This window comes from Protopterus annectens, chromosome 14.part0 (genome assembly GCF_019279795.1).
Source record: "Protopterus annectens isolate FY-2018-M chromosome 14.part0, PAN1.0, whole genome shotgun sequence".
Lineage (NCBI taxonomy): Eukaryota > Metazoa > Chordata > Ceratodontiformes > Protopteridae > Protopterus > Protopterus annectens.
The window spans coordinates 713357156-713383110 of record NC_056748.1 but is presented as its reverse complement, the minus strand read 5'-3'; the positions used below and the strand labels follow the sequence as shown (position 1 = coordinate 713383110).

The window sequence follows — 25955 nt, the reverse complement described above, 5'->3', positions numbered from 1 at the left end:
CATGATGAACAAATTATTATTCCAGGTATAAAAATTCAAAGGGGGATATTCCAGGTTGACTCACTGCTGCTCCTTTGTCTTGCCCTTAACACATTAAGCTGTCTACTTAACAGATGGTCGTGGCTATAATTTGGCTTCCAGAAAACAGCAAAGTATAAAGACTTTTCATCTGCTTTTTTGTAGATGATTTAAAACTGTATAGTTCATCACACGAGGAACTGAAAGCGCAACTGCAAGTGGTCAAAACTTTTTGTAGATGATATAAGAATGTCATTTGGGCTTGGTAAATGTGCAAAAGCAACCTGTAAAGTAGAAAAACTGCAGCACCGAGAAAACATCAGTTTGGTACAGGACTGTGATGAAAAAGAACTTTAGCAAGAGGGAGTGCATAAATATTTGGGAATTGTTGAAGAATCAACAATAAAACGTGAACAAATGCGAATAAAACTTAGTAAGGAATATTTCAGAAGATAATACTGAAAACAGTACTGACATCTAGGAACAAAGTCCACGCTATAAACCAATTTGCTCTTCCTGTCCTAACTTACAGTTTTGGAGTGACTGATAGACCCCAAAAGGTGTTGCTCTGGTTAGACAGGAAAACAAGAAGGATGCTTCATACTCATCAAATGATTTATACCAAGACTATACATTGCCCGTTCTGAAGGAGGTACGGATCTCCTCAAAATTGATTACATATTTAGACAGTGTATACCAGGACTATATATTGCCCATTCTGAATGAGGTATGGGCCTCCTCAAAATTGATTACATGTATAGATCTGCAGTCATGGGACTGCATACATATTTGCTGACCTCACAAAACCCAAACATAGTGAAAGTTTTGAAACATAAGGAGAATAAGTCTAAGATGATTTCCCGTGCTTAGTTTAGCAGAAACATATCAGTGTCAAGCTGGAATGGAATCTAACCAGAAGTAGATAAAAATCAGGCAGCAACTGAATGTGCCAAAAAAAAAAAAAAGAATCAGATGAAAAGGCGGGAAATGTATAAATACAGTTGAAAGTATACAAAACTCTTGGAACAACCTCATGTTGATTAGGATCAAATGCAGGAATGGTTAAGGAGAGGTGAATGTAAACCAAAAGACAAATGGTTAATATCGGCAGCCCAAGATAGTGGACTATGTACACACTGGCTTACAAAGTCCACTGAAGATGTGGGAAAAACAGACAAATGCAGGTTTTGTAAAACAGAATTGGAAACAATCACACATCTTGTTGCTGGTTGTGGTATACTAAAGGCAGAAGGAGTGTAAACTGAAAGGCATAATAATGTGGCAAGACTACCGCATTAGGAATTATGCAATTATAATAATACTGAGCTGAAAAACACTGGAAACATGAGCCACAAAGCATTATAAAATGATAACGTTTACATCACATGGGATCACCTCCTACCAACAAGTTCAAAAAATAGATGCAACAAAATCAGATATAGTAATCCAGATAAAAAAGACAAAAGTAGCATTGATCATTGAAATTGTTACACCCAGTGACTACAGTGCTTGCATACAGAGAGAGACAACGTCAGAAAATATCAGGATTTGAAGGTAGAAATGAGGGCAATGTGGAAGGAGGATACCCAGACAGTTGCAATAGTAGTAGGAGCAATGGGTTTTATAAAAAAAGAATTTACAATCGTACTTAAGATATGTTACCGATACATTTAACTCTGCACTAATTGCAGGAGGAGTCATTACTGGTCACACTGCGGATGCTGCAAAGAGCACTTCTAGCTAACACCAAAAACTGAAGTAATACTATCATGAACTTTAATCATACTTTGACTTGGGAATGGGGTCCAATCACATAAGTATTAGAAACCCAAAATACTTGGGAGAATTTAAAAGGGAGAACGTAACCAGTTCCTTTTCTACCCATCCATCGGTCTCTCAACTCCCTTTGCCTTCTTCCCTTCCCAGGACAGAATCCTTCCTTTTTATTCCCTTTTCTGAACACCACAGCAAATAATTCTTTCAGTACTTTTGCATTATCCTTGTCATACCTAAACTGCTTTCTCTTCTCAATCAGCCTCAAGTCTCTTGTTCCTCTCTGAAATGCACCTAAAATGTCTTTCTCCTTCTGCACTCTACCCTGGTCTAGTTTCCTTTCAAGTCTGGTTTTAACTTCACTTTTTTTATTGGCCCTGTCCTGGCCATGGTACAGCCCTGATTCTCTTTATACCATTCTACTATTTTTCTCAGTTATATGAATAATTTATTATTGCTTTTAAGAACCACTCTGCCTCACAGCTCTGAAAATTTGGGCTCCATCTGAGGTGTATTCCCCACCTTTTGGGAAAAGGCTCATAGGTACGTTTCACAGTGCTGCTTCTAAATTTAGCATACAAGTTGCCTGACAGCCACTTCTTCACCATATCCCAACTCCTTCCACACCTCCACTCCCACCATGCTATATTTGCCTCAGGTCCATTGCTTTGCTGAAGTTTAACCACACTACGGCATGGTTGATGAAGACCAAGGCAGATCTCACCTCAAGACTGTGTGCTTCACCAAACCTGGCAAGGACCAGGTCTAGAATGACAGCCAGCTCTACTGCAGTACAAGGATAATGCACCAACTACAGTCTAGGTGACCAACGTTGAACTAGCGGCTCTCACACAGGTTTTGGCTGTGATGGGGAGGAAACAAACAGTGAGGCTTATGCCTGCTCATGGAGAAGACTGGGAGCACAGGGGATTAGGACCAGCTCACATCACACACACACTTGTTTGCAATTATTACATACCCCCTTGCATGCTGATCCCTCAAGCAGAAATGGACAAATACAGCGGTTAGGAATTTACTCAAGATGAAGTCTGCCAGAGTAAGCATCAGTAGTGGATTCAGGGCTCACTCTGTTCCTATGGAAGCCCTATCACTGCCAGTTAAGCAGAGGCTAATGACCCTGGCCCAGAACAGTTAACACCCAGGTGAGATTAAGAAATATGTACCCATATACTGGAGTGAGTTGACACTCAAAGGAGCTACACTGTAGTAAGGGTAGTAGTTTAATCCAAGAAGATGTACCAGTGCCAAAAAATTAAAAAAGTTTACGAATGTTCTTTGGTTTGTAGTCTCTTTGTATGTACCAATCAAATTCTTTCTGATCCACAAATCCTGTAAGGATCCTTTCCCCATCTACTCTGAATATAGGAACTGACCAACCAGCACATGGACCATATCCTCCATTCATGGACTGTCCTCTTCCAGTAATATAACAGCAAGCAACAGATGGTGTCCAGCTGCTATCTTCTTCATACAGGCTGATAAGATTTACTAGACTGCTTATTGTCACAGCTAGATGGAGCTTTGGTTCAGTTCAGTATTCTATATAGCCAATATATATTTATTTATTCACTTTATTTTACATTTGTTTACTGGTAAAGTCAGACTGGACACAGGTCCATTCTCAGCAGAGGCCAGGGGAGAAAAGCTCCACATTTACAACAGAACAATTGCACAAAATTTCAAAACATTACACCAGAGAAATAACTCATGGATACAGAGCAATTACACACAGTCATTTCTTAATACATCATTTTCACACATATAGACTGAGGTGAATGCACATTTCTAATAACAGTAGATACTAATATTTCTACCACAGAATGTTATGTATGCGCATAACTATGGAGAGATAACACAGGTAAATAATACTATATTATCAGGGAAAGATTACAGTAACGAGATAATAGGCCAGTTACTAACTGAGAAAAGTTGCAGGAAGTTTTGGGGGCAGAGACTGAGTCAGACTAATTATATATATGATGCAGACTTCCTAAGATCCACAAGCATTTTAGTTAACTGCCTTTTATTTATTTGACATTTGTTTTCTGGGAAAGTCCGACTCGGACAGAAAGTGCTCATTTTCAGTGGAGGCCCAGACAGAAAGGCTCCACAATCACAGTCTTTCAAAAAACAAAAACAAATATTTTAAACAAAGTATCATGTTGTAACTACAAAACATAAGAGTGAAACATTGTTTTTCAGAGAAAAACATAGAACATACATTTCATAGTAGACTGCAATGAAAAACATGACATGTCCTGGAGAAAATATGTGAGGAAAACTCATGTCATATTTGTTACATGGATCAGTATGAGATGAATAAGACAATGCTAACAAAATATTTACAGAGATATCAGAAATGACATGATTAGAGACAGTGAAGGGAAACTGAGAGACGTCTTAGTATGAGAGATGGTGTTCATAGAAGGATAGAAAGATTATAGGAAGAATGCAGGGTAGGGTGTCGTTAGGTAGCTTAGGTGAGTAGGGAGGAAAGGTCTGCATTGAGAAAGTGGATAAGGTAATGTATTGGGAAAAACACAAGAAAGGAGTGGAGTGGTTGGAAAGGGTTTTGAAGTGTGATTTTGGTTGAAAGGGATAAGTAAAGTATAGTGAGCAAGTTCAGCCAGGACTGGCACAGCAGCAGGTCCAAGATTTTGTCAAGTGCTCTTTTATATAAACTACATCAGGTCATAGTTATCTAAGTAAGCCTTTATTAATTTTGGTACATCGCAGTACTATGCATTTTTTTCCACCTTGCCCCCTCTTATGTTAACAGTCATTATGATTTTATTCTTTTCTGAAGAGCTGTATATTTAATTAAGGGAAAACATCATAATAAGCATTATATACCTGTACTTTTCAAAGAGGGTTTAAATGCTTTATATCACTGAGTTTCCATTCACAATACAGAGTCGCATAAGGCACAAATCATGCTTTCACTAGTGGATACAGTACAGTGGCATACCGCGTTTTATTTATTTATTTATTTATTTATTTTTTTTATAATCAGAAGTTTCAACAAGTAAAATGTACTCATATGGTTGTACCCTTAGCACTAGATTCAGCTTCTACACGTGAAATGCAGCTTATCGAGATTTGTGATCCTCTCTCTTAGGAGCCTCTACAGTCTTTCCAACAGTTTGATGTTTGGTAAGGTAGATCCCAAAGGGGCATTGTATTCTATAATCGGTCTAATCAGTGCAGAACACAAGGAGATAATAACTTCTTTTGGATTTGGATAAAAATCAGAAGACTGACAAAGGTAAATATGGGAAGTATAGTACATTCATGCAGCTTTGCTGGTATACCTTAGTTAGTTGCTGAATTATATATTTTAAAGGCAAACTTGAGTATAACTCGCATAGGAAAAATATGGGAAAGCTCAACCTGGTCAACTTCTTTGAGTCAGTCACCAGAGCTGTGGATGAAGGCAAGGTGGTTCATACAGCCTACCTTGATCTGGCCAAGGCCTTTGACACCATTCCCCACTCAGGAATCATAGAAAAACTCACTAAGCTAGGCATCGACCCCTATATCACTAGTTGGGTTGCAAACTGGCTCACAGACAGAACCCCACAGTATGAAAGCAGCTGACTCCATGTCAGACTGTCAACCAGTCACAAGTGGAGTCCCACAGGGTTCGGTCCTAGGTCCTCTCCTGTTTGGTATCTACTACTTTGAAGTTCAGGTCAACACGAAGGGACTCTGGCTGACAACGTTCGCAGACGATTGCAAGTTGAGAGCCATAATTAATTCATAGGTTCATACTAGGCTATCTGCCCTAGGGCATTTATAAGCCTAGCCAGAGTGTGTTTGGCTTTCACCACCCATTTTCAATGAATTTTGCTATGCCCTTTTTCGAAGTTAGTATACTGTGCCTCTGTCTAACAGTGACACAGAAGTGATACCTGGGGTAAACCTATGATCTCCCATCCACTCATCAAGATTCCTCTTGAAGAGTGCCAATGAGCGACTCTGCCTAACCTGGACTGGGATTTTATTCCAGAGTGAAGGGAGCCTCTGGGTTATGAATCTGTCCCTCCAGCATGTTCTATTTATTTCAGTGCTGAGGTTCAAGTCTCTCAAGCGTGTAGCTCGATGGGATTTGGATTTTCTGAGGTGCAGCATGTCCATTAATTCCGGGTTGGACATGGCTTTATACATCAGGCACAGATCGCCTCTGAGCAGGCGGTATGCCACTGAGTAGAGCTGGAGTTTCTTTAACCGGGCAGCATATGGCATCTGTTTGAGCCCTTTGATCCTCTTGGTGAGGTACTTTTGGGGTCTTTCCAGTTGCTGCAGGTGTTCGGTAAGGTACATCCCAAAAGGGGCATTGTACTCAATTATGGGCCTGATGAGGGATGAGTAAAGAGGCACGATGACCTCCCCTGATCTAGATGTGAATCCCTTCATGATTAGGTGGGCTATATAAAATGTTTTTCTAACCACTTTGGCCACGTGGTTTTCAAATGAGAGATTGCTATCAACTTGGGTCCCCAGGTCCCTAATTACTTCTTCCGTGCTTAATGGATTACCACCTATGTGGTAATTTGTGGGCACTTTGTTTTTGCCAAAGGGGATGACTATACACTTTTTGGCATTTAGCTTGAGGCCATGGCTCTGGCACCAGTTGTCTGTTTCTATGAGGCCCTTTTGTAGGATGCTTGTGTCGGCTGGAGAGTCAATTATGGCGCTTAGTTTGCAGTCATCTGCGAATTTGCTCAACCACAGTCCTTCCATGTTGGCCTGTACCTCCGAGAAATATATACCGAACAAGAGAGGTCCCAGGACTGAGCCTTGTGGGATGCCACTTGTAACTGGTTTGGAGTCTGACATGGTTCCAGCAATTCTAACTATGTGGGTTCTGTCCTTGAGCCAATTCCCCAAGTGATGTTGATATCCTAAAGAAAGGCCTCACTGAGACCAATGACTGGTGTCAGAACCATGGGCTTAAGCTCAGTGCCAAAAAATGTGCCATCATCCCCTTTGGGAAAAACCCAGTTTCCATGAATTACCACATCGATGCTAGTCCACTGAACACAGAAGGCGTCATAAGAGATCTGGGAACACAGGTTGACAGCAACCTCTCTTTTGACCACCACATTGCTACTGTGGTCAGAAAGTCCTTCTATGTGGCACATCTTGTTACTAAGGGTTTTGCATCCAGGAAAAAAGAGGTCATTGTCTCCCACTACTCTTCCCTCATTAGGCTAATCATCTTGTACAATGCCCCATTTGGCATGTACCTCACTAGACACCTACAACAACTGGAGAGGCCACACAAATACCTCACAAAAAGAGGATCTTAGGCCTTAAACACTTGTCCTATATGGACAGACTCAAAAAACTCCAACTATTCTCTGTCTCATATTGCCTACTTAAAGGCGAGCTCTGCTTGACTTACAAAGCCATGTCTGATGCAGCTCTGTTATAAATGCTACATCTAAAGAAATCCCAATCCCTCCACACTACATGCTCCAGAGACCTCAACCTCATTACCACAATCAACAGAACAAGCTGTAGGGACAGGTTCATAACCCAGAGATTGCCCATGTTATGGAATAGACTTCCCATACATGTCAAGTGGAGTGCATCACTGGCCCTCTTCAAGAGAAATCTTGATGAGTGGATGAGAAATAAAGAATTCACCCTGGAGATCACTCCAGTGGCTCTACTTGACAGAGGCACTGGTAACTAAGATCAGGTGGCACGGTGTCAGGGTAATCCTATGGGCTAGGCTTGTAAAGGCTGTAGGGCCATTAGCCTAGTACACATCTATGAACCTATGAACAGTTTTATGCCTTTCAAGTTGTACTTGTCATCCTTTCCTTATCAAAAAGTGGATCCTTTATTGTTAATTTAACAAATTAATTGTATGCCAAGTCTCCTTTTTGTTATTAAATATGCTATCCATGCAGGTAATATCAGAAATATAGACAAGCATTGATCAGTTTTACTGCAGAAGATAGTAATAACATTTACTTCTGCGAAGAATAACTTCATTTTAGGAAAAATCATACACTTGGTGATATTAGTATAAAGGGAAAAAATGCAGTTAAGAGCACATGGCCTGGGCTTAATGTGAAAACAGGGGAGGAGTGAATTAAAAATGTTCTTGTTGCTTTCCATTTCAAACAGCATATAAACTAATCTGGGTTAAAAAAATCCTACCTTATCTTCTTCTTCCCTGCGCTTTGACTCCTCTAACTGCTTTCGTATTTCTTCCTGGATTGCCCGTGCATATTCAGAATCCCTTTCAGCACTGAATGAACAAAATACACAGAAAAAGATCACAAAAATCACTAAAAATTCTCTACACATACTTCAAAGAATCATGTTATGGTAAATCTCATACACATTTGCCCTGACAAAATTTCCATTAGTAATATAAATACCCCCTTGGATCTCTTCTATAAAGGGGGCCACTATCATAATGAGACTAACTCAGTCACAAAAAGATTTAAAAATGCATGAATAAATTACTGCTTGCGACATCTTTATTCATCTCTCCATTTTAAAGAAAGACTGTAGTCAGTGTAATAACTCTATCCCATGCGGCCACATACTGACATCAGAACAGCCTCAGCACAGATGCCGTCTAAACCCCTTCCCCAAAAAGCTGAGTGGACATACATTTCCTTCTGCTGCTCAACAACAGTAGATTTGCCTTGCTTTGCTTCTTCATCTTGCAGTTTTCTGGCCACCCGGATGTCCTTCTGCACTAGTCTGTTCTTCTGAATGTTGGAAGCATAATACTGTTCAACTGAAACAGAAAATAAAAATATTGCTCATAAATACATAGTTAAAAAGTACTGTTTCTTCAACAGCCTGCATTTCCCCTGCCAGTGTAAGCCAGGCACAAAATATGCAAGCATTGGCGCACAAAGTTATTTTTAAGGAGAGCATATTTACCCATCTTCAGATGCACTATGAAAGAACACAAGTTAGCCAGCAAAAAAATGTGGCTCTTAGCAATGCATGTTTGAGGATTCTAATGGAATACTTTGAATGCATGTGTTAAAAAATGTTAGCTATGTTGGAGTTGTTAGGTAGAAGTAGATGCACATGAGTTTGCTGCACAAATCAGAAATTTCTAGTTACTACCTCGTCATCCCCATATTCATTACAATTTCTTTGGGGTACACTGCTCACCTTTTGCCCTCCCATTGGACAGTAGTAAAATTATAATGTCCTGAGACAAGTGCATGTATTCTTTCTCTGATCACTGGTTCTATCCATTTCAGGGTTCTGGAGAGATGGAGCATATACCAATGCTCAATAGGAGGATTACAGAGAAAAACGCATCCCTGTCAACACACTACTATATACCAATACACACACTCACACAAACACACACACAGTCTCTCACAGATGGCACATAAACTCCTAGGCAATTTGATTGGTAGCCAATACTTCTATGGCATATCTTTGGATTTTTGGAAGAAAGTGAAGCACCTGGCATAAATCCACATGGAAAGGGAAGGGCATGTGGATCCCACACAGATGGCATACCAGCGGAGAACTGAGCTAGAAAACAAAGTACTGTTGCACTGTGATGCTAAGCATTGCATAATTGCACCAACCCTGAGATGGGTACACAGCCTGCTAAGTAATAGCTATTCTGCATTAAGGTAGATGTGATGATATGAGGTGCTACTAGCCATGCCAGGAGAAATAGGGCAGTGGATTTGTAACATATGCCAGCACAGCTAGCCGAATTTTGTAAATAATTATATGTCATTTGTTTATCAAACTGATTTGTACAGATGCTTGTACTGAAAATATATTTGGGAAGTATGCTTGTGTTAATATGCATCAATAGTGTGAATTGCAAGAAGGAAAAGAGATGTGTATGCATTATTGTAACTGTTTAAATGCATACATTGTAATAGCATATACTGGAAGTGAAGAGGTTAATCTTAATCCACTTGACTTTACAAAATATTTTTGACATTAAATTACTTTATGGGTTAAGACATAAAGATGTTATCCCTTTCTGAAAGGAAACTGCTATCCAGTTCTGAAGGGAGCCAAATATACAATGTCTGTGTTAGTGAATAGATTGCAGCTCCTGTAAGAAGGGTGACATGGTTTTATGACTTCCAGCAGCTGCACCACATCTGAGCAAAGCTCTGCCTGTGTATACTCTGGCACATAGGTGCTAAACCCTGGCAGCCTCTCATGATAGAGGATAGTGTGGGAAACAGTGGAAGATGACCAGATGTTTGTGATGTCATTCTCTACAGAAATAATGTTTTAATATTAGAAGAAACTGAAGTCTCAGCAGCATTCTACATTTTGACAACAAGGACCACACACCCACAAATTATCTTGCCTTTCTCCATTCAGTATGTAACAACTAGGGAGCAGTAATTCTCTTTAGATTAGCCTGAAAAAATATAGTGAGAGTAGAAGCACCATTTTTCTATAACTGTGTGAAACTTTCCATGGTTATTTTTTATATTCTCTGTGAATGAAATTCTGGTGTTTACTGTATATATATATTTAGTATTCTCTTGTTCTCTTACTATTTATTATTAAATATATTTAAACTTTTCATTGTGGCTGGTCCTTGTTAGAAAAGAGAGTATTTACACATATTTATTTGGTGATAACTCTGGTCATTCCTGAAAGCCTGGTTGTTTGGTCAACATTACCATTTGTATTAATATTAACATCACTTAGAATAATTGGGTACCCTTTTAAGAGGCTTTTAGTAACTGACTGGTGGCAGTGAATCTACCTTATAGTCTGGGCAAAGTTCGTGGAACGGGTAATCTGTGCCAGCCTTTCCCAGATACACTGTGTGTGTGTGTGTGTGTGTGTGTGTGTGTGTGTGTGTGTGTATATATCTATATATATATATATATATATATATATATATATATATATATATATATATATATATATATATATATGTATGGGTCTACTGCTCTACATCGAAAATACACTACTTCGAAATAGAGCAGTAGACCCTACACTTCAGCGAAAGTCCACTTAAACAAAAGTGCACTTTTGCTGAAGTCTAGTTCCCCAGGCTGCCCAAAAAAAAAAAAAACCCACTAAGACATGTTTTTGCAGGGGGGCAAGCCCCCCTGCCCCCCACATCCCCCCTACTTAAATATACCAACTCCGAGATCACACTTCATCAGGGAAAAGGGAATATTCCCATTCTGTGCTGTAGTGTGACTGCCGAAGTCAATGTCATAGATTCATAGATTAGTACTAGGCTACCTGCCCTTGAGGGCCATTTTAAGCCTAGCCAATTATCCCACTACTTTGAACAAGTGAACTTTGTGAGGTGGGGTTCGAAGTAGTGAAACTTCGAACAGATTGACGGATCCTATATATATATATATATATATATATATATATATATATATATATATATATATATATATGTGTGTGTGTGTGTGTGTGTGTGTGTGAGTGTGAAAGTTAAATATGAAAGAGTGTGTGTCAGCTACTTGGGGCAGGGACACGAAGCACTGGTTTCACAGAAAAGGTGCTGGAGGACTTGGCTTGGACACTTGGCTGAGGATCTAACTCTAAGCTGTACCAGTAGGGAGTCTTATTGGAAACCTGGAGGGAGACAGATAGAGAAATCCAGACCTCGGGCTGACTGTGTCCCCTTTGTGCTTTTAAGGGAAATTGTGCTTGATGCAGAGAGGCCTGCATCTGGAAATACTGAGTGTATCCATTTCTATTCCAAGTCAACATACCTCTCCAATATCAGTGGTGCGGATTCGGGCTCCTTGATTACTCTCCCAGAGTGGGGACATCATGGTAGATACCACATAAAATTAAGTTTTCAGCCATCTGTGCTAGTATGCAGGCATTCTGAGTATAACTTTGTAAAGTGCACTTCATTTAGTTAGTGAAATGGCAAAAGTACAGACAGCATTTGGACTAATGGGGATAGCCTGCTGTATGTAGATGATGTGAGATTACAAGTAGAATCTGAACAAGAACTTCAGTAAGTGATAGTGGAATAGCATGCAAATCTGAAGGTACCTGAGATGAAATGGTGTACAAGCAAGACAGTTGTCATGGCAAATGGGAAAATCAAAAAAAAATGAAAATTGAAACGGAATGGAAAATATTAGAACAGGTTAACAGATTCAGGTATCAGAGGTGATACAGTCAACTGGTACAGAATGTCAGATGACAGAAGAATACCTAAGAAGCTGAAAAGTAAGCTGTACAAAAGTGTGATCAGTGCTACAGTACAGTACAGAAACCTGTAGAGAAGCAGAGAAAGCTATAGGAATGAAGATGAAGGGCCAGAGATTAGTGGTAGGATGCACTGTGAGTGAGAGATGAAGAGATGAGGACATCAGAGCCAAAGTAGGTTGAATTGCAGAGAAGGTTAAAGAGAACTGATTATGGAGGTTCAGGCACATATGCAAGAAAGCAGAACATTATCTGGTGAAGAAAACTTGAGAGAGACGGGAAGAAGGCATGAGGAAATGGGAGCACCTAGCAAAGAGATGGCTGGATTGTGTGAAGGAAGGCCTGTGACAGTCAGGTATGATCACTGAAGAAGGTAGGAGGCTGGCAATGAATTAAGAAAGATGGTGCCAGTTGATATAACATCCTGACCCATGTAGAAAATGGGAAAAAGGGGGGGGGGTAATGATGATGATTTATATACTGAAACATTTGGTCATGCAAATAAAACAAGGAAAGAGGAAGATGAAAGCATCCACTGGCCATCACGCAGTGTACTAATCATAAGTAGTCAAATCAAATGGCCAGCACCAGTGTCAAAAGCACACAAATGTTTTATTAGTTAGCTCATAACACCATACCGGTTTCGGCATCCCTACCTCATTCAGTGATGAATAACATAACCAACACATAATCACTTATATAGAGAACCTCTTCCACCTTCCTATTAGATCACTTCCTATAATCTTCCAATAAATAATATATTATAAATGATCATTAAGTCCAGGGGAAAAAAGCCCCCCAACTTAATAATCCAGTATTTCTCCTTTTTATTTAGAATGGAGTGCCAGCCAAGCTTATTATTTCTATGACCCTGAATTTGGTCAATAATAGTAAAATAAAATTTGGCAGTGTTATGGGAGATGCAGTGTCTGTACAGAGTATTTGTTATTTTTTTGTTACGTATATCACTTAGATGTTCAGACATGCAAATTCATAGGGGACGAGAATGTCTTATGTAGAAAGATGAAGTGCAGGAAGCCAAATATATTATCCAATCACTTCCACAGTTGGCAAAATACAATGTCAAAGACTTGACTGGTGTTTTTACTGGAGAACTGTTTAGTCTTGTGCATATGCTTATACAAGGTACAGTGTCCATATGAAAATGAGCCTAACAATTTATCCCCAGTGATGGTCATTTGATGATTGGTAGCTCCCCTCGTGCAATCATGTTGAAAATGAGAAAAGTAAGATCCCAAAGTTTTACCACTCTGAAATGAGTTTTTACATTTAGGACCAATGGGAGTTCCTCATTGGCCATCAGCATGTGTGTGTCCGTGGCTGAATGGAGTTCAGCTCTCTTCAGGCTTGTTGCTTTCCTTTAGAAACCTTTGGATCTTTAGTGGAGCGGAGTTATTCTGTTTTTTGGATTGGAGTGTCATATGTCAATACTAACTTTGTTGGACTGATTTGGGCGAGTCATTTTAATTCAATGCCATTTTCGATTAAGAGAGAACGTATCTTTTAGGGAACCAGTAGGCCTTTTGTGATGACGAATGTTGTTTGGTCACCAGAACTGTGTGATATCTATTTGGGATTACAATGAATAACTTTGGCCTGTTATCCAGGTACTGTCAGCACCATTTTTTCTAATTGTATGGTGGGCCAGCATATTTTACTTTGCAAACTGGTTTGTTTTACTTGGATGGAATACATCTCTAAGATGGCTGTGTAATGGGTTGTGTTTGGAACAGTTACAGTGGAATGACTTTTGATTTATGACTAGCGTTTTGGATTGTGCACCTTTTTGTATATTGGATTGTGCACCTTTTTGTATAAATACATTTACAATGACATTTAGCGATGTGGGGACTTATTCTCAGCATAAGAACTGATTTATGAGAAAATTAATGGTGTTATCGTACTTTTTGTATGAAAGAATGGAAATTTACTGAAAGGGATATGAACTGCCAATGTTGAATCTGGAATATATGCCAATGAGGATTGGCCTAGTATGTTAATATCATGTACATGTGCATGATTCTAGTATGCTTTGTTAACAGGTATACTATTTTACTGAATGAAGAGCTATGATTTAGGAAGAAGATTTTTGGTACTAATACCCTTAATTTAAGTGTCTTTGCCAGATAGATTGCTATCCAGCTGAGTAACTGTTGTCTGGGTAGTGAAACGGATTTTTTAAGCTGAACGTATTCATATGTTTAACAACAAAAAGTTTTGGTTTGACTAGTTGTCAAACATTCTACATTTATACGTCCTACATGGGACAAAACTATAAAAAACATTTTTGAGGGCAACACAACTGTATGTGTGATTGGGATGTTTAACAACCTATTTGGGTATTGTATACAACATTCTGATTTCAATGGACACACTTTTTCTTTATATAAATGTTAAGCTGCAAAGACGTAAATAGGAACAGTTCGATGTTGGGTGATAGTGTTGAATAAGTATAAATATTATTTAGGTTATTGGGACATTGAAATGTTACTTGAGGCTTAAGGAATATATGTTTTTCAAATATTAGGTATTTGGCATCTTAAGCCCAACCAGGAGTATATGGAGATTGAGGTCTCATATTATACACATGCATAGGAAATGCTCATTGATATATAATTTTATATTTAGCCCTCTTGGTGCAAGGTTACTGTGGAACAAGTGGACCTATTTTCTGGGCCAATAGGAATTTATTTGAATGACTGTAAGGTCATTGCAAACTAAACTGGTGATTTTTTTATAAAATTAAGCTTCAAATGCAGTCTTTTTCAGGACTGACCAAGTGATTACATATATGGTACTTGTTAGTCCATTAAAATTTGTATATGTAAGGACTTATATTTATCCAAACATATACAGATTTTGTTAACATCTGATAGGGCTTGTATATAGACCTGCCTTTATAGGTTCATAGGCTGGTACTAGGCTATCGGCCCTAGAGCCTATACAAGCCTAGCCATAACAATTCCCTGGCTATTTCTTCCCACAGTGTTTATTTCCTTGGACCCCTGTCTAGCAGGCAACTGACGTGATCCCCGGGATGAATTTCATACATCTCCCATCCAATCTAGGTTCCTTTTGAAGAGGGCCAAAGAGGCGCTCTGCTTGACATGTATGGGCAGTCTATTCCAGAGTCTGGGGAGTCTCTGGGTCAGGAACCTATCCCTCCAGCATGTTTTGCTCATTGTGAAGACAAGGTTTAGATCCCTGGAGCGTGTCTCTCTGAGGGATTGGGATTTCTTTAAGTATAGCATGTCCAACAGCTCTGGGTTTGACATGGCCTTGTATGTTAAGCAGAAATCACCTCTGAGTAGACGATATGTGACAGAGTATAGGTGGAGATTTTTTTAGACGGTCAGCATAGGGCATCTGCTTTAGGCCTGTGATCCTTTTAGTGAGGTAATTCTGCGGCCTTTCCAGTTGTTGCAGATGTCTTGAGAGGTACATACCAAACGGGGCATTGTATTCTATAATGGGTCTAATGAGGGATGAGTACAGTGGGACAATGACCTCCTTTTTTCTGGATGAAAAGCCCTTAGTGATGAGTTGTGCCACACAGAAGGATTTCCTAACTGTTGTGGCGATGTGGTTATCGAAGGTGAGACCACTGTCCACCTGTGTCCCTAAGTCTCATCACACTTTCAGTGTTTAGTGTACTGCCACCTATGTGGTAATTCATGGGTACATGTTTTATACATTTCTTGGCATTGAGCTTGAGCCCATGGCTCTGGCGTCAGGCATCTGTTTCTATAAGGCCCATTTATAGAATATCCACATCATTTGGGGATTCAATAATGGCTCCCAGTTTGCAGTCATCTGCGAACTTTGTTAGCCAGAGTCCCCTAGTGTTGGCCTGTACTTCAGAGAAGTAGATGCCAAACAAGAGCAGTCCCAGGACTGAACCCTGAGGTACTCCACTTGTCACTTGCCTGGAGCTGGATTTGGAGTTGGCTACTTTTACAGTGTGGTTTCTGTTAGTATGCCAGTTGGCAAACCCATCGAGTGACATAGGGATTAATGCCCAGTGTAGTACGTTTATCTATAATCCCAGAGTGGGGGATGGTGCTGAAGGCCTTTGCAAGGTGCAGATAGACTATGTGGACCACTTTACCCTGGTCCACGGCTCTGGAGACTGATTCGAAGAAGTCAATCAGGTTCAGGAGACAAGAACGGCCTTTCACGAACCCAAACTGTGTGGGGTTCAGTATTTGAAGGTTGCCAATGTCTTTGTTTATAAGTTCCATGATAATATATTCCATGGCCTTGCAGATCAGGCTCATCAGATTGATGGGGTGGTAGTTCCCGGGATCCAAGGTGGATCCCCCCTTGTGGAGTGGGATAACTGTAGCTGTGCGCCACTCAGTGGGCAAGAAGCCCAAGGTGAGGCTATGATTAAACATGACACTTAGGTGAGGTGCCAGTTCATTATGTAGTACACAGCCTGGGATGTCATCTGGTCCCATGGATGCTGCATTCTTAGCTTTGAAGTGTGCATTTTTTACCTGTGTGGCCGTTATTACTGGAATTTGGCAATCTTTCGGTATTGAGATGGGCCCTTTAGGGGGTGAGGGGGGGGTGAAGTTTGCACTGAATCGATCTGCCAAGATATTGGCAATATCCTAGGGATCAGTATATTTAATGCCATTCTGCTGTAGCTCAGAGCAGATCTGAGCATTGTCATTTAGATTCTTGACATAGCTATAGAATGCCTTGTGGTTGTCTGTGGAATCTTTGGTAATTTTATTTTTGTAACTAGCTTTGTAGGATTTTATGAGGGATCTCACCTTCTTACTGAGGCTGGTAAGTGAGTTTTTTGCATCCTGGGATTTTCCTCTTTTCTGCAACAGTTTCTTCCTTTTGTTGTATTGTTTGTTTACAGCAAGGGACCACCAGATTGGCTTCCTTTTTTTGGAGGAGAGCGTCTTGGTTCTATTGGAGATGGCACGATTCATGCATGAGTGGATGTGCTCGTACAGTGTTACGATATAATATTTAAAGTTGGTTGGTGGACATGAAAATCATAGGCCTTTGTTTGGCTAATATAGTATATAGCTATCTGGGGTTGTTAGGATTCTACCATCTGGGCAGATAGCTCTTGAATAAGTCCAATAAGTGTCCCCATTAAAAGATATAATTTTCTATGGGGGCATAGGCCATCATCTGGATATTCACCAATGGTTTATTGAATACCGATAGGCCCCAGGAGGTATTTACTTATATACAAGTTATTAGTGTTTTATACACTATTTTTGGGATTGATAGATTTATATAGTTTATAGAGAGCACTGACTAATCCTTGGTGGCATATATGCTATGGGATGTCTGATTAATGCGTATTACTGTAGAGTTATATTCTGTTTACGACTGAAGTATTTACTGATTGTGAAGCTTATTGTCATGGATCTGCACACTATTTTACAGGGCCTTTGTGCCAATAAGAATGATATATGATTATTTGGCCTGACAAGCCCTGATGATGGGAATTTGGATAAAGAAAACATGGATCCAATTGATGGCTGCAATCAATTATTTCATAAATTGGGCAAAAGCATGACAACACTACGTACAAATGCTTGGCATCTCAGACAACTCAAAGCTTTTCAAAGTAAAAATATTACCCCGATGGGGCGGAGGGTGAAAATACAACCATCAGTGGGCAAGATGGATGAAACATTAATAAAAGAATGGGGCTTAGCACAACCAAATGTCTCTGTGACATTCATTTAGGTTTTCACTAGTTGTTATGAACGAATGATTGATGTGAACGTCAGGAAGTTGAAAGGTGTATGTGAGGAACTAAAGGACCATGAGGGTCAGCCCCATTATTTTACATGCTTGAATAAGCTTACAAAGGACGTATTGAGTTTTGAGAAACAAATGAAGGAGAAAAAGATACGCAAGTTCAATAGAGATATGAGTGACTAGCAGAGGGGGGAACCATTTGAATACCAAAAAATGTTACGTTTTTAGATACTGATAGATCAATGGTAGGATCAAAGAGGAAAAGCTCAAGATTTATCCTCAAAAAGACAGGCACAAATTATAGCAGTACTTCCGGAGAAGAGTCATCAGCCACGGACACAGAGGGTCCTATCACACAAGAATCACCCATCCAGGAGAAACAACGAAGCTTGCACCACCCTTTAGACATTGCAGGTGCTGGAGTGGGAGAAAACACAAGAATAGACATGGTAGAAGTTCTACTACAAACACTGGTAGAGCATGATTATAATATCCATAACATTTCCTCAGTGAAAATAACAGATGAACAAAAACACTTAATAATGGTCTTAATTATGTTCCTGGTTTCTTTACTGATGAGAATTATATGGCTAATGATGTTCTAGAGTTTTGCCGTAGATTTAACTTAAGACTATTTTTGGTAATAGGGCTTCCTCTAATAGATCTACTGATTTCAGGTTTTTGAAGTCTGAGTTTACTCCTCCAATGAATAAATATGTAGCAATATCTCAGCAAGCTGTACTCAAAGATCTACACTTCAAGTTGTGTCAATCTAGAATGCTTGCCCATAACCTTACAGTTGAACAACACGCCTTGAGAGAATTAAAAAGTAATAAAAACATTGTCATATTACCGGCTGACAAGGTTGGGGCAGTGGTCATTATGAATATGGATTATTATCTAGCTGAGGGAAACAGACAATTGTCTAACCCTCAACATTATATGCATATGCCTATTGACCCTACACCCAATTTCAAGAGGGATATTGATTTGTTTCTCAAACAGGCAGTAAAAGGAGTCATTAAGGAGACAGTCATGCAACACCTGATGGTGAGGGACCCACAGAAACAGATCCTGTATTTACTGCCTAAAATAGAGAAAAGCCTGGACAAACCTCTTGGCAGGCCTATTGTTTCAGATATTGACTCTTTGACAGAGCCATTGTCTGCATTTTTGAAAGCCATTGTTGAATCTAATAAGAGCTAGGATACAGGATACAACCCAATTTTTGAAAATGATATCAGATACACAATTGGAACAAACATGGCTACTTTATGCGCTGGATGTGAAGGCTCTCTATACCAATATCCCCCATTGGGTGGGCCTACAGGCGCTTCAATATTGGTTAGAGGGCACCAGTATATATCCAGTGGGCTTTAATACACTTTTGATATGCATGCACAAACACATCTTATCTAAAAATGTTTTTTATTTTCAAGGAGAATGTTGCTGGCAGACACAAGGTACAGCAATGTGGCATCATTCACCCCCATCTATGCTGACCGGTTTATGGGATACCTTGAAGAACATCTAATAAATAATGACATCCATAACATTTACCTGAATGAAATGGACATTTGGAGGACATTCTTAGATAACTGTTGGTTGGTATGGCGAGCGGATAGGCAATACCTGTTGGAGTTTGTACAATACTTAAATGATAACAAGTGAGGAATTGAATTCACATTGAATTGTGAAGTCCAACAAATTAACTTTCTGGATGTTATGATCATAAGGAATCCAGATGACACGCTTAGAACTCAGGTGTTTATAAAGTATCCCCAGTACAACAACCTGCATGCCTCTAGTCTACAGCCACAACAATTAATCCAAAATAAACCCAAATCACAGTTTTTGCACATCAAAAGAATATGCTCAACACAGGAGCATTATGTTTAATTTCAGCAAGACCTGATTCACAAGTTTGAGATTAGGGGGCTATAAATAAGATATTCAGTCTGCCAGTGATGGGGCTTCCAAACAAGAGAGAATACATTTGTTGGAATATAAAACACAGGACAATAATTCAGAGACCATCAGATTTGTCACAACTTATGCGAGGAACATCAATTTGATTAGGGATGTGGTATCTAAAAACTGGAATATGTTGATGGCCAATGAGGAACTGTATCAGGCTCTTGGTCCTAAATGTAAACACTCGTTTCAGAGAGGTAGAACTTTGGGATCTTATTTTTCTCATTTTAAACATGATTGCACGAGGGAAGCTACCAACCATCAAATGACCATCACTGTGGATAAATTGTTAGGCTCATTTTCATGTGGACACTATACCTTGTATAAGCATATGCACAAGACTAAACAGTTCTCCAGTAAAAACACCAGTCAAGTCTTTGACATTAAGTTTTTTGCCAACTGTGGAAGTGATTGGGTAATATATTTGGCTTCCTGCACCTGTTCATCATTCTGCATAGGACAAACTTCTCATTCCCTATGAATTTGCATGTCTAAACATCTAAGCAATATACATAAAACAAAAAAAAAATGACAAATGCCCTATACAGACACTGCATCTCCCATAGCACTGCCAAATTTTATTTCATTGACCAAATTCAGGGTGTTAAAAATAATACGCTTGGCTGGCATTCCATTCTAAATAAAAAGTAGAAATACTGGATTATCAAATTAGGGGGGCTTTTTTCCCCCTGGACTTAATGATCATTTATAATATATTATTTACTGGAAGATTATAGGAAGTGACCTAATAGGAAGGTGGAAGAGGTTCTCTGTATAAATGGTTATGTGTTGGTTATGTTATTATGTTATTTATCACTGAAGAAGGCAGGGATGCCAAAACCAGTATGATGTTATGAGCTAACTAATAAAACATTTGTGTGCTTTTGACACTTTGGTGCTGGTCATTTGATTTGACTAGTTGTGCTTTTGTTTGGCCGTTTGCACCTGCTGTACTTGCGAGCGGAATTTAGTATACCAATCATGCCTGATGTTTGGATGCAGGGTCTCCTAGAAGTCCAAGCCTATTGTTTTCATATGACTTACTGTAAATTAGTACCTCAATAAGAAATGTGGAATGCTGTGATATAGTTATTCTCTGCATTTGGGCATCTGGATGACTGGATCCCCTAACATCTTCTACCTGGGCAGCTGTACCTTTTGCCCCACCATAGCTTTCCCTCTTGACTTGAAAGGTGCAACTAGGATTTATTGAATTTTGCATCACCTTCCAGAATGCAACTTCTCTGCTCCACAAATCACAAATGTAGCCCCAAAATGCACAAAAAATATCAAAATATTTAACCATAAACAAAGAGAGGTTTTAGGTCCAGTAGCCCACACAGGACTGTGTCTCATCACTAGTTTCTTCAATTTCCCCTCTGTTCTCAATGTAGTATCAATGTCTGCGATTTACTTGTGGGTTTTTTTGCACGTCTGCTTCTTTCACAGTAAAATATTTTAACAGCATGAAAACAAACAAAACAGCAAGCATCTTCTAGACTGAAATAAACACAAAACAATGAAAAAACAGTACTGGCAAAGAATGGAGTATAAAGGAATCATCTGCAAACACACACTTAATCCAAAACTGTAATAAATATAATTAAAAACAGAAAAGGTATGTGGTAATACATGACTGATCATGTGACACCGAGTGCCACTATTTAAGTGTGGCTAGTATTAGTCAATTATAAGTCTGATGAAGTCTTACTTTATTATTGCGATGTGAAGACAAAAGTGCTTACTTCATTTTGTGGATTATATTTATTAAAGTTTTGTATTGTACATGCGTTTGCAGCTGACTCGTATACTCGATAGTTTGCCAAGACTGGGTTTTCATTTTTTTTATTTTAACAGCATGACCTAAATGTAGACTGCAAAGCACATAATATAAAGAGAGAACCAAAGGAATGAAATGTCACAAGTGTGACATAATCTAGCTGTGTTAAAGGAAAACTCCACCTTAGAACTCAAAAAACATATTTTTTTTCATTGTATCTTTGTTTTTGAGCCATTGTAATGCCTCACAATCACTCCAAGAGCTTCTTTTACAATTTTAATGTGTTTCTCTCAAAATGGTGGATGATGGGGCCTGCCCTGGTAACGTGATCTTATTTTCTTGCTTTCCTTCCTTTTTCCCAGAATACATTTCAAATCCACTTTATATGACTCATGCCAGATATAAGGAAGTGGTGCTGTTTTCTCATGCCATTAAAATATAATGGCAGGACTGTGAAGCACTGTCACCTAAACACACCTTCTGTAAAAAAGCTGCTTCTCTGTTTACCTGACTGAGCCTCATTTATCTGTCTGCCAGAGCTTATTCTATGCTATAAATAACTGTTAGTTACTTGTAGCAAAAGAAAGCAGATGAAAAACAGTATTTTGTAAGAGGAGTATTTTGCAGTCCTATCAAACTTGATAAACCTTCCCCCATACTCTCATGCTGAGGTGTGAAAACTCTCACTGCAGTAAATAATCCTTGCTGTACATTTACAAGTGACAAGTAATAGGACTCAAAACATATTGTCTGCCTCTTCCCAACGTCGTCAGTGAGGGGATTTTTCTCTCTCATGAATGATGCAGACTTAATATGTGCTTTACTAGTTCCTCAATTATTTCTGTCATGTTCCCCCTCCTTTATTCTGTTTTATATTTATTTATACTTTGGTAATCAGTAAAGTGAACTGGTTCTAGGACCCTTTACAGTCACAACATAAGCTACACTGGCAAAGATAACAATTAAATGCACGTATCAATACAAATAAAAAATACTGACAGAAAGACATTGACTAAGATTGCATGTGGAAAACATAGCCAATGTGTGACAGTGACCAAGTAAATCGTTGAACATTTACTAGAATGTATACATTAATAATGCTCCACTATACTATGTTGTTTATTATAAATAATTAATTGTATGCACACACAGTGCACACACACACACACATACACACACACACACACATATATACAGTGTGCGTGTGTGTGTGTGTGTGTGTGTGTGTGTATACATTTAAACACAGTTAAGTACTTCTGATTTCCTTTTTGGTACTTGTCCATTATTGGGGCAACAGCTCTAATGAGCTGTTGGAAGGTTAGCACACGCGGTCGCACAGATCACTCTGCTGCCGCTGATGTGAGAACAGCCCTCAGTTTCTATTTGAAATTGTGGACAAAAAAAGGAGTAAGGACATTTTTGCAGCTAGTGTATCCCATTTGCATTGTAAAAGACAAAGTCCCTTACTCTTACATGGCATCAGTGAAGGTAACCGTTTAGAGGGACATCAGCGAAAGGGGCGTGCTTATCATACCATCCAAAAACACTGCGAAGGCTAGTATCACCAAGAAGCACTGCATCCGATTCACACTAGCAAACTCCGTCTTATACCGGCCATCTCCGCACTTTTACAAGGCTGACAGTGGAGCATAGCAGTCAACATGCTTTCAGTGATGACAGCAGAACTGTATACGAGTGCACTTCTTTGAAGCGATTAAACATGCAATCACTGATGACAGCAGAAATAATTAACTGAAAACCTGTACTGCTGTTAGTGATCTACTAATAAATTTTCAGGTTCTCAAATATTAGCTTCAAAATGGTAATTCTAAAAGTACATTTACGGGGGAAAGGTTACATACATGTAGACATTTACTGGAATGTAGACATTCCAGTAAAGTTTGGCAATACGCAAAAACGTAGTATTTATCTTTCACACTGCCCGCAAAAACACTGCCCGTGGGGGAGCACTGTCCACTCCTCTCTTATGGCAATGGTCTACAGTTGTGTATTGTTTTTAATGAAAAAAATATTGAACTAGTTAAACTGGTTTTATGAAAGGTCAATACACAATATATTTTCTCTACTTAAATAAAATCATTGCGACCTCATGCTAACCTTCCAACAGCTCATTACAGCTGTTGCCCCGATAACAGAAAAGTACCTCCTTTTCTTAGTGTTCTTAATGCAAGGGCACATAGTAAATTATGTTAAAGTAAATTCAGCTGTATATTATGGTTGCTCTCTGACAATGCAAAGAATGGGTCAAAGTCAGTGCGAATCTCTTACAATGGATCTGCATGCACCAGATATGCATCCCCCTTCTGGAAGGATGTCACACAAAGCATAAAAGACCTTTTTATGAACAGTATCAGTGCACCTAGTTGATAGGGTTGCCACCTGATTCTCTTTCTGCAGTTCTGGCCTGTGTGTGTGTGTGTGTGTGGGGGGGACTTGAAAATGGTAAATGCATTTATACTTTACAAGAAAAAATATTTACTGACTTTTCTCTAAATGTCACAGAAATCTTTGCTACTACTTTTAAGTTATCTTAACACAAACTATTATAAATAACATGTAAAGCTTAGAATTTCAATACTGTGTTGCTGCTTATGCAAATTTGTCTGAAGAGTTGACAATTGCCTTTAAACCCCTGACTGATTTAATTGTTTTGTTTTGCTATGCAAGGGGAGTGTTACGTTCTCCTCCCCTCTGCAATAAAAACAGTGGAAACAATTCCACAGATTTCTGTCTTTTTTAATATCAGTTACTGTGTTCCTAACATTAGCAGGATTAATTACCCATCTAAGACTGACAGCAGTACCTGACAGGGTAAACTACAAATTTAACTGTGTCTATCATATGTCATGCAGGTGGATACAAATTTCTCTGCAAAGTATGTGAAAAGTTGAGTTTAAAAAAAAAAATAGGTGGGCTTTCTCTTCCTTTGACTCCAATGCAAGGAAATAAAATTTTAAAAACTACAAGCAGGTTTCTGGTACATACACAATGCTGGAACCATATTGTAGGGAGAAAAGTAACCTAACGATTGAGTTACACTGTATGACAGGGTGGAGTTTTCCTGTAATACAGAATGTCATTAGTAACCTCATTTTGCTGTCAGTATCAACAGGCAACAACAAATTAGTACAAACAGTTATAGATAAGTCTTTTAGTTATCTTATATCTGACATTTCAATAAAACACTTCTTAACTTCTAAAAGCATTAAACCACTTTTCATTTCACTGTTCATTTAGAGAAGATTATTATAAGATAATTTCATTTATATCAAAATGGTTGCAAGGTTCATTTCAGTATAGGCATATTGTTCTCTTACTAAGGCACATGTAATATTTATACCATTACTTCCAAACAATGCCAGTCCAACAACAATAAAGCAAAGATCAGTATAAAGTCCAATATTATGCCCTGAAGACAACTCTAAACTTAAACGACCATATTTCTCTATTTTCTAATGAATAAATTTTAACATAACGTTTTGGTCTGGCGGCCGGCCAAAAGGAAAGTTAAAACAAAAACAAGTATCTTACTGTACCAATGAAACATTGTGTATTTCAATTCAAAAAGCTCCTTAATACACACAATTAAGTACCTTAATATAAGCATCTAGTCTTCTACTTTTATTACAGACAACTGCTGTATATGCTATGTGACTTGACTGAGGATAATGCTATTACTCTGGTCTTTATGTCATGTTTATTTATTTTCATAAGCTGCCATGCTTACAACATAAAGGCTTTGCTTGCTATAAGATATTTTCTGCTTCCCATATATTTATTTATTTATTTATTATTTATTTTATTTTACATTTGTTAACCGGGATGGTCCGACTGGATACATGTCCTTTTTCAGCGGAGGCCCGGGGAGAAAAGCTCCAACAGAGTTACATTGATAATTAGGTACAGTAAATGAGCTGAAAGAACTTAACAAAAACATAGGCTATTTACATACAAGTACAAGACTGCCATTACTATTTCTGAGATTACTACAAATGTAACATTATTAACATATTAGCAAGGACGGTAGGCAGTATAATGACATAGAGTTAGACAGGATACATATTTCTTTATCACAGTATACAAAGTACTTATCATATTAGCTAGTTGTTTATGTTTTAGTTAATGGCACAGAGCTAGTCTGGGTTTGAGCAAGGACATAGCCAGTGTGACATGAAGTGGAGTTTTAGACTATTTTTGAATTGACTTAGAGAAGTTGCAAGCGTGATGTTATTTGGGAGAGAGTTCCATATTTTACCAGTGGTGTTGGCAAATAGCGTCACCACCTAGGTTGAGAGATTTAGTTGTTTGGACAAGGAGTCTGTTTGCTGAGCGAAGGCAGCTTAGATTGGAGTAGGGAGTCATTAAGTTTTTTAGTGCTGGGGTATTCTCAGGTTGTTTAAGGATTTTGAAGGCCTCTATGAGTTGGGACTGG

The 25955-nt window shown here is 38.8% G+C and overlaps 1 protein-coding gene across 7 annotated transcripts in view; it reads right to left on the bottom strand.

Annotated features, from left to right (window-relative positions):
- LOC122789190 (coiled-coil domain-containing protein 50-like) overlaps positions 1 to 25955 on the bottom strand; it is a 1862880-nt gene that overhangs the window by 1280866 nt on the left and 556059 nt on the right. For all 7 annotated transcript variants that reach the window (XM_044056454.1, XM_044056452.1, XM_044056453.1 and 4 more), the window contains 2 exons: positions 8449 to 8578; positions 7987 to 8077 (listed from right to left, as the gene is read on the bottom strand). In XM_044056454.1, coding sequence (XP_043912389.1) covers positions 7987 to 8077; positions 8449 to 8578 — 221 coding nt within the window. The remainder of the gene's footprint in view (positions 1 to 7986; positions 8078 to 8448; positions 8579 to 25955) is intronic.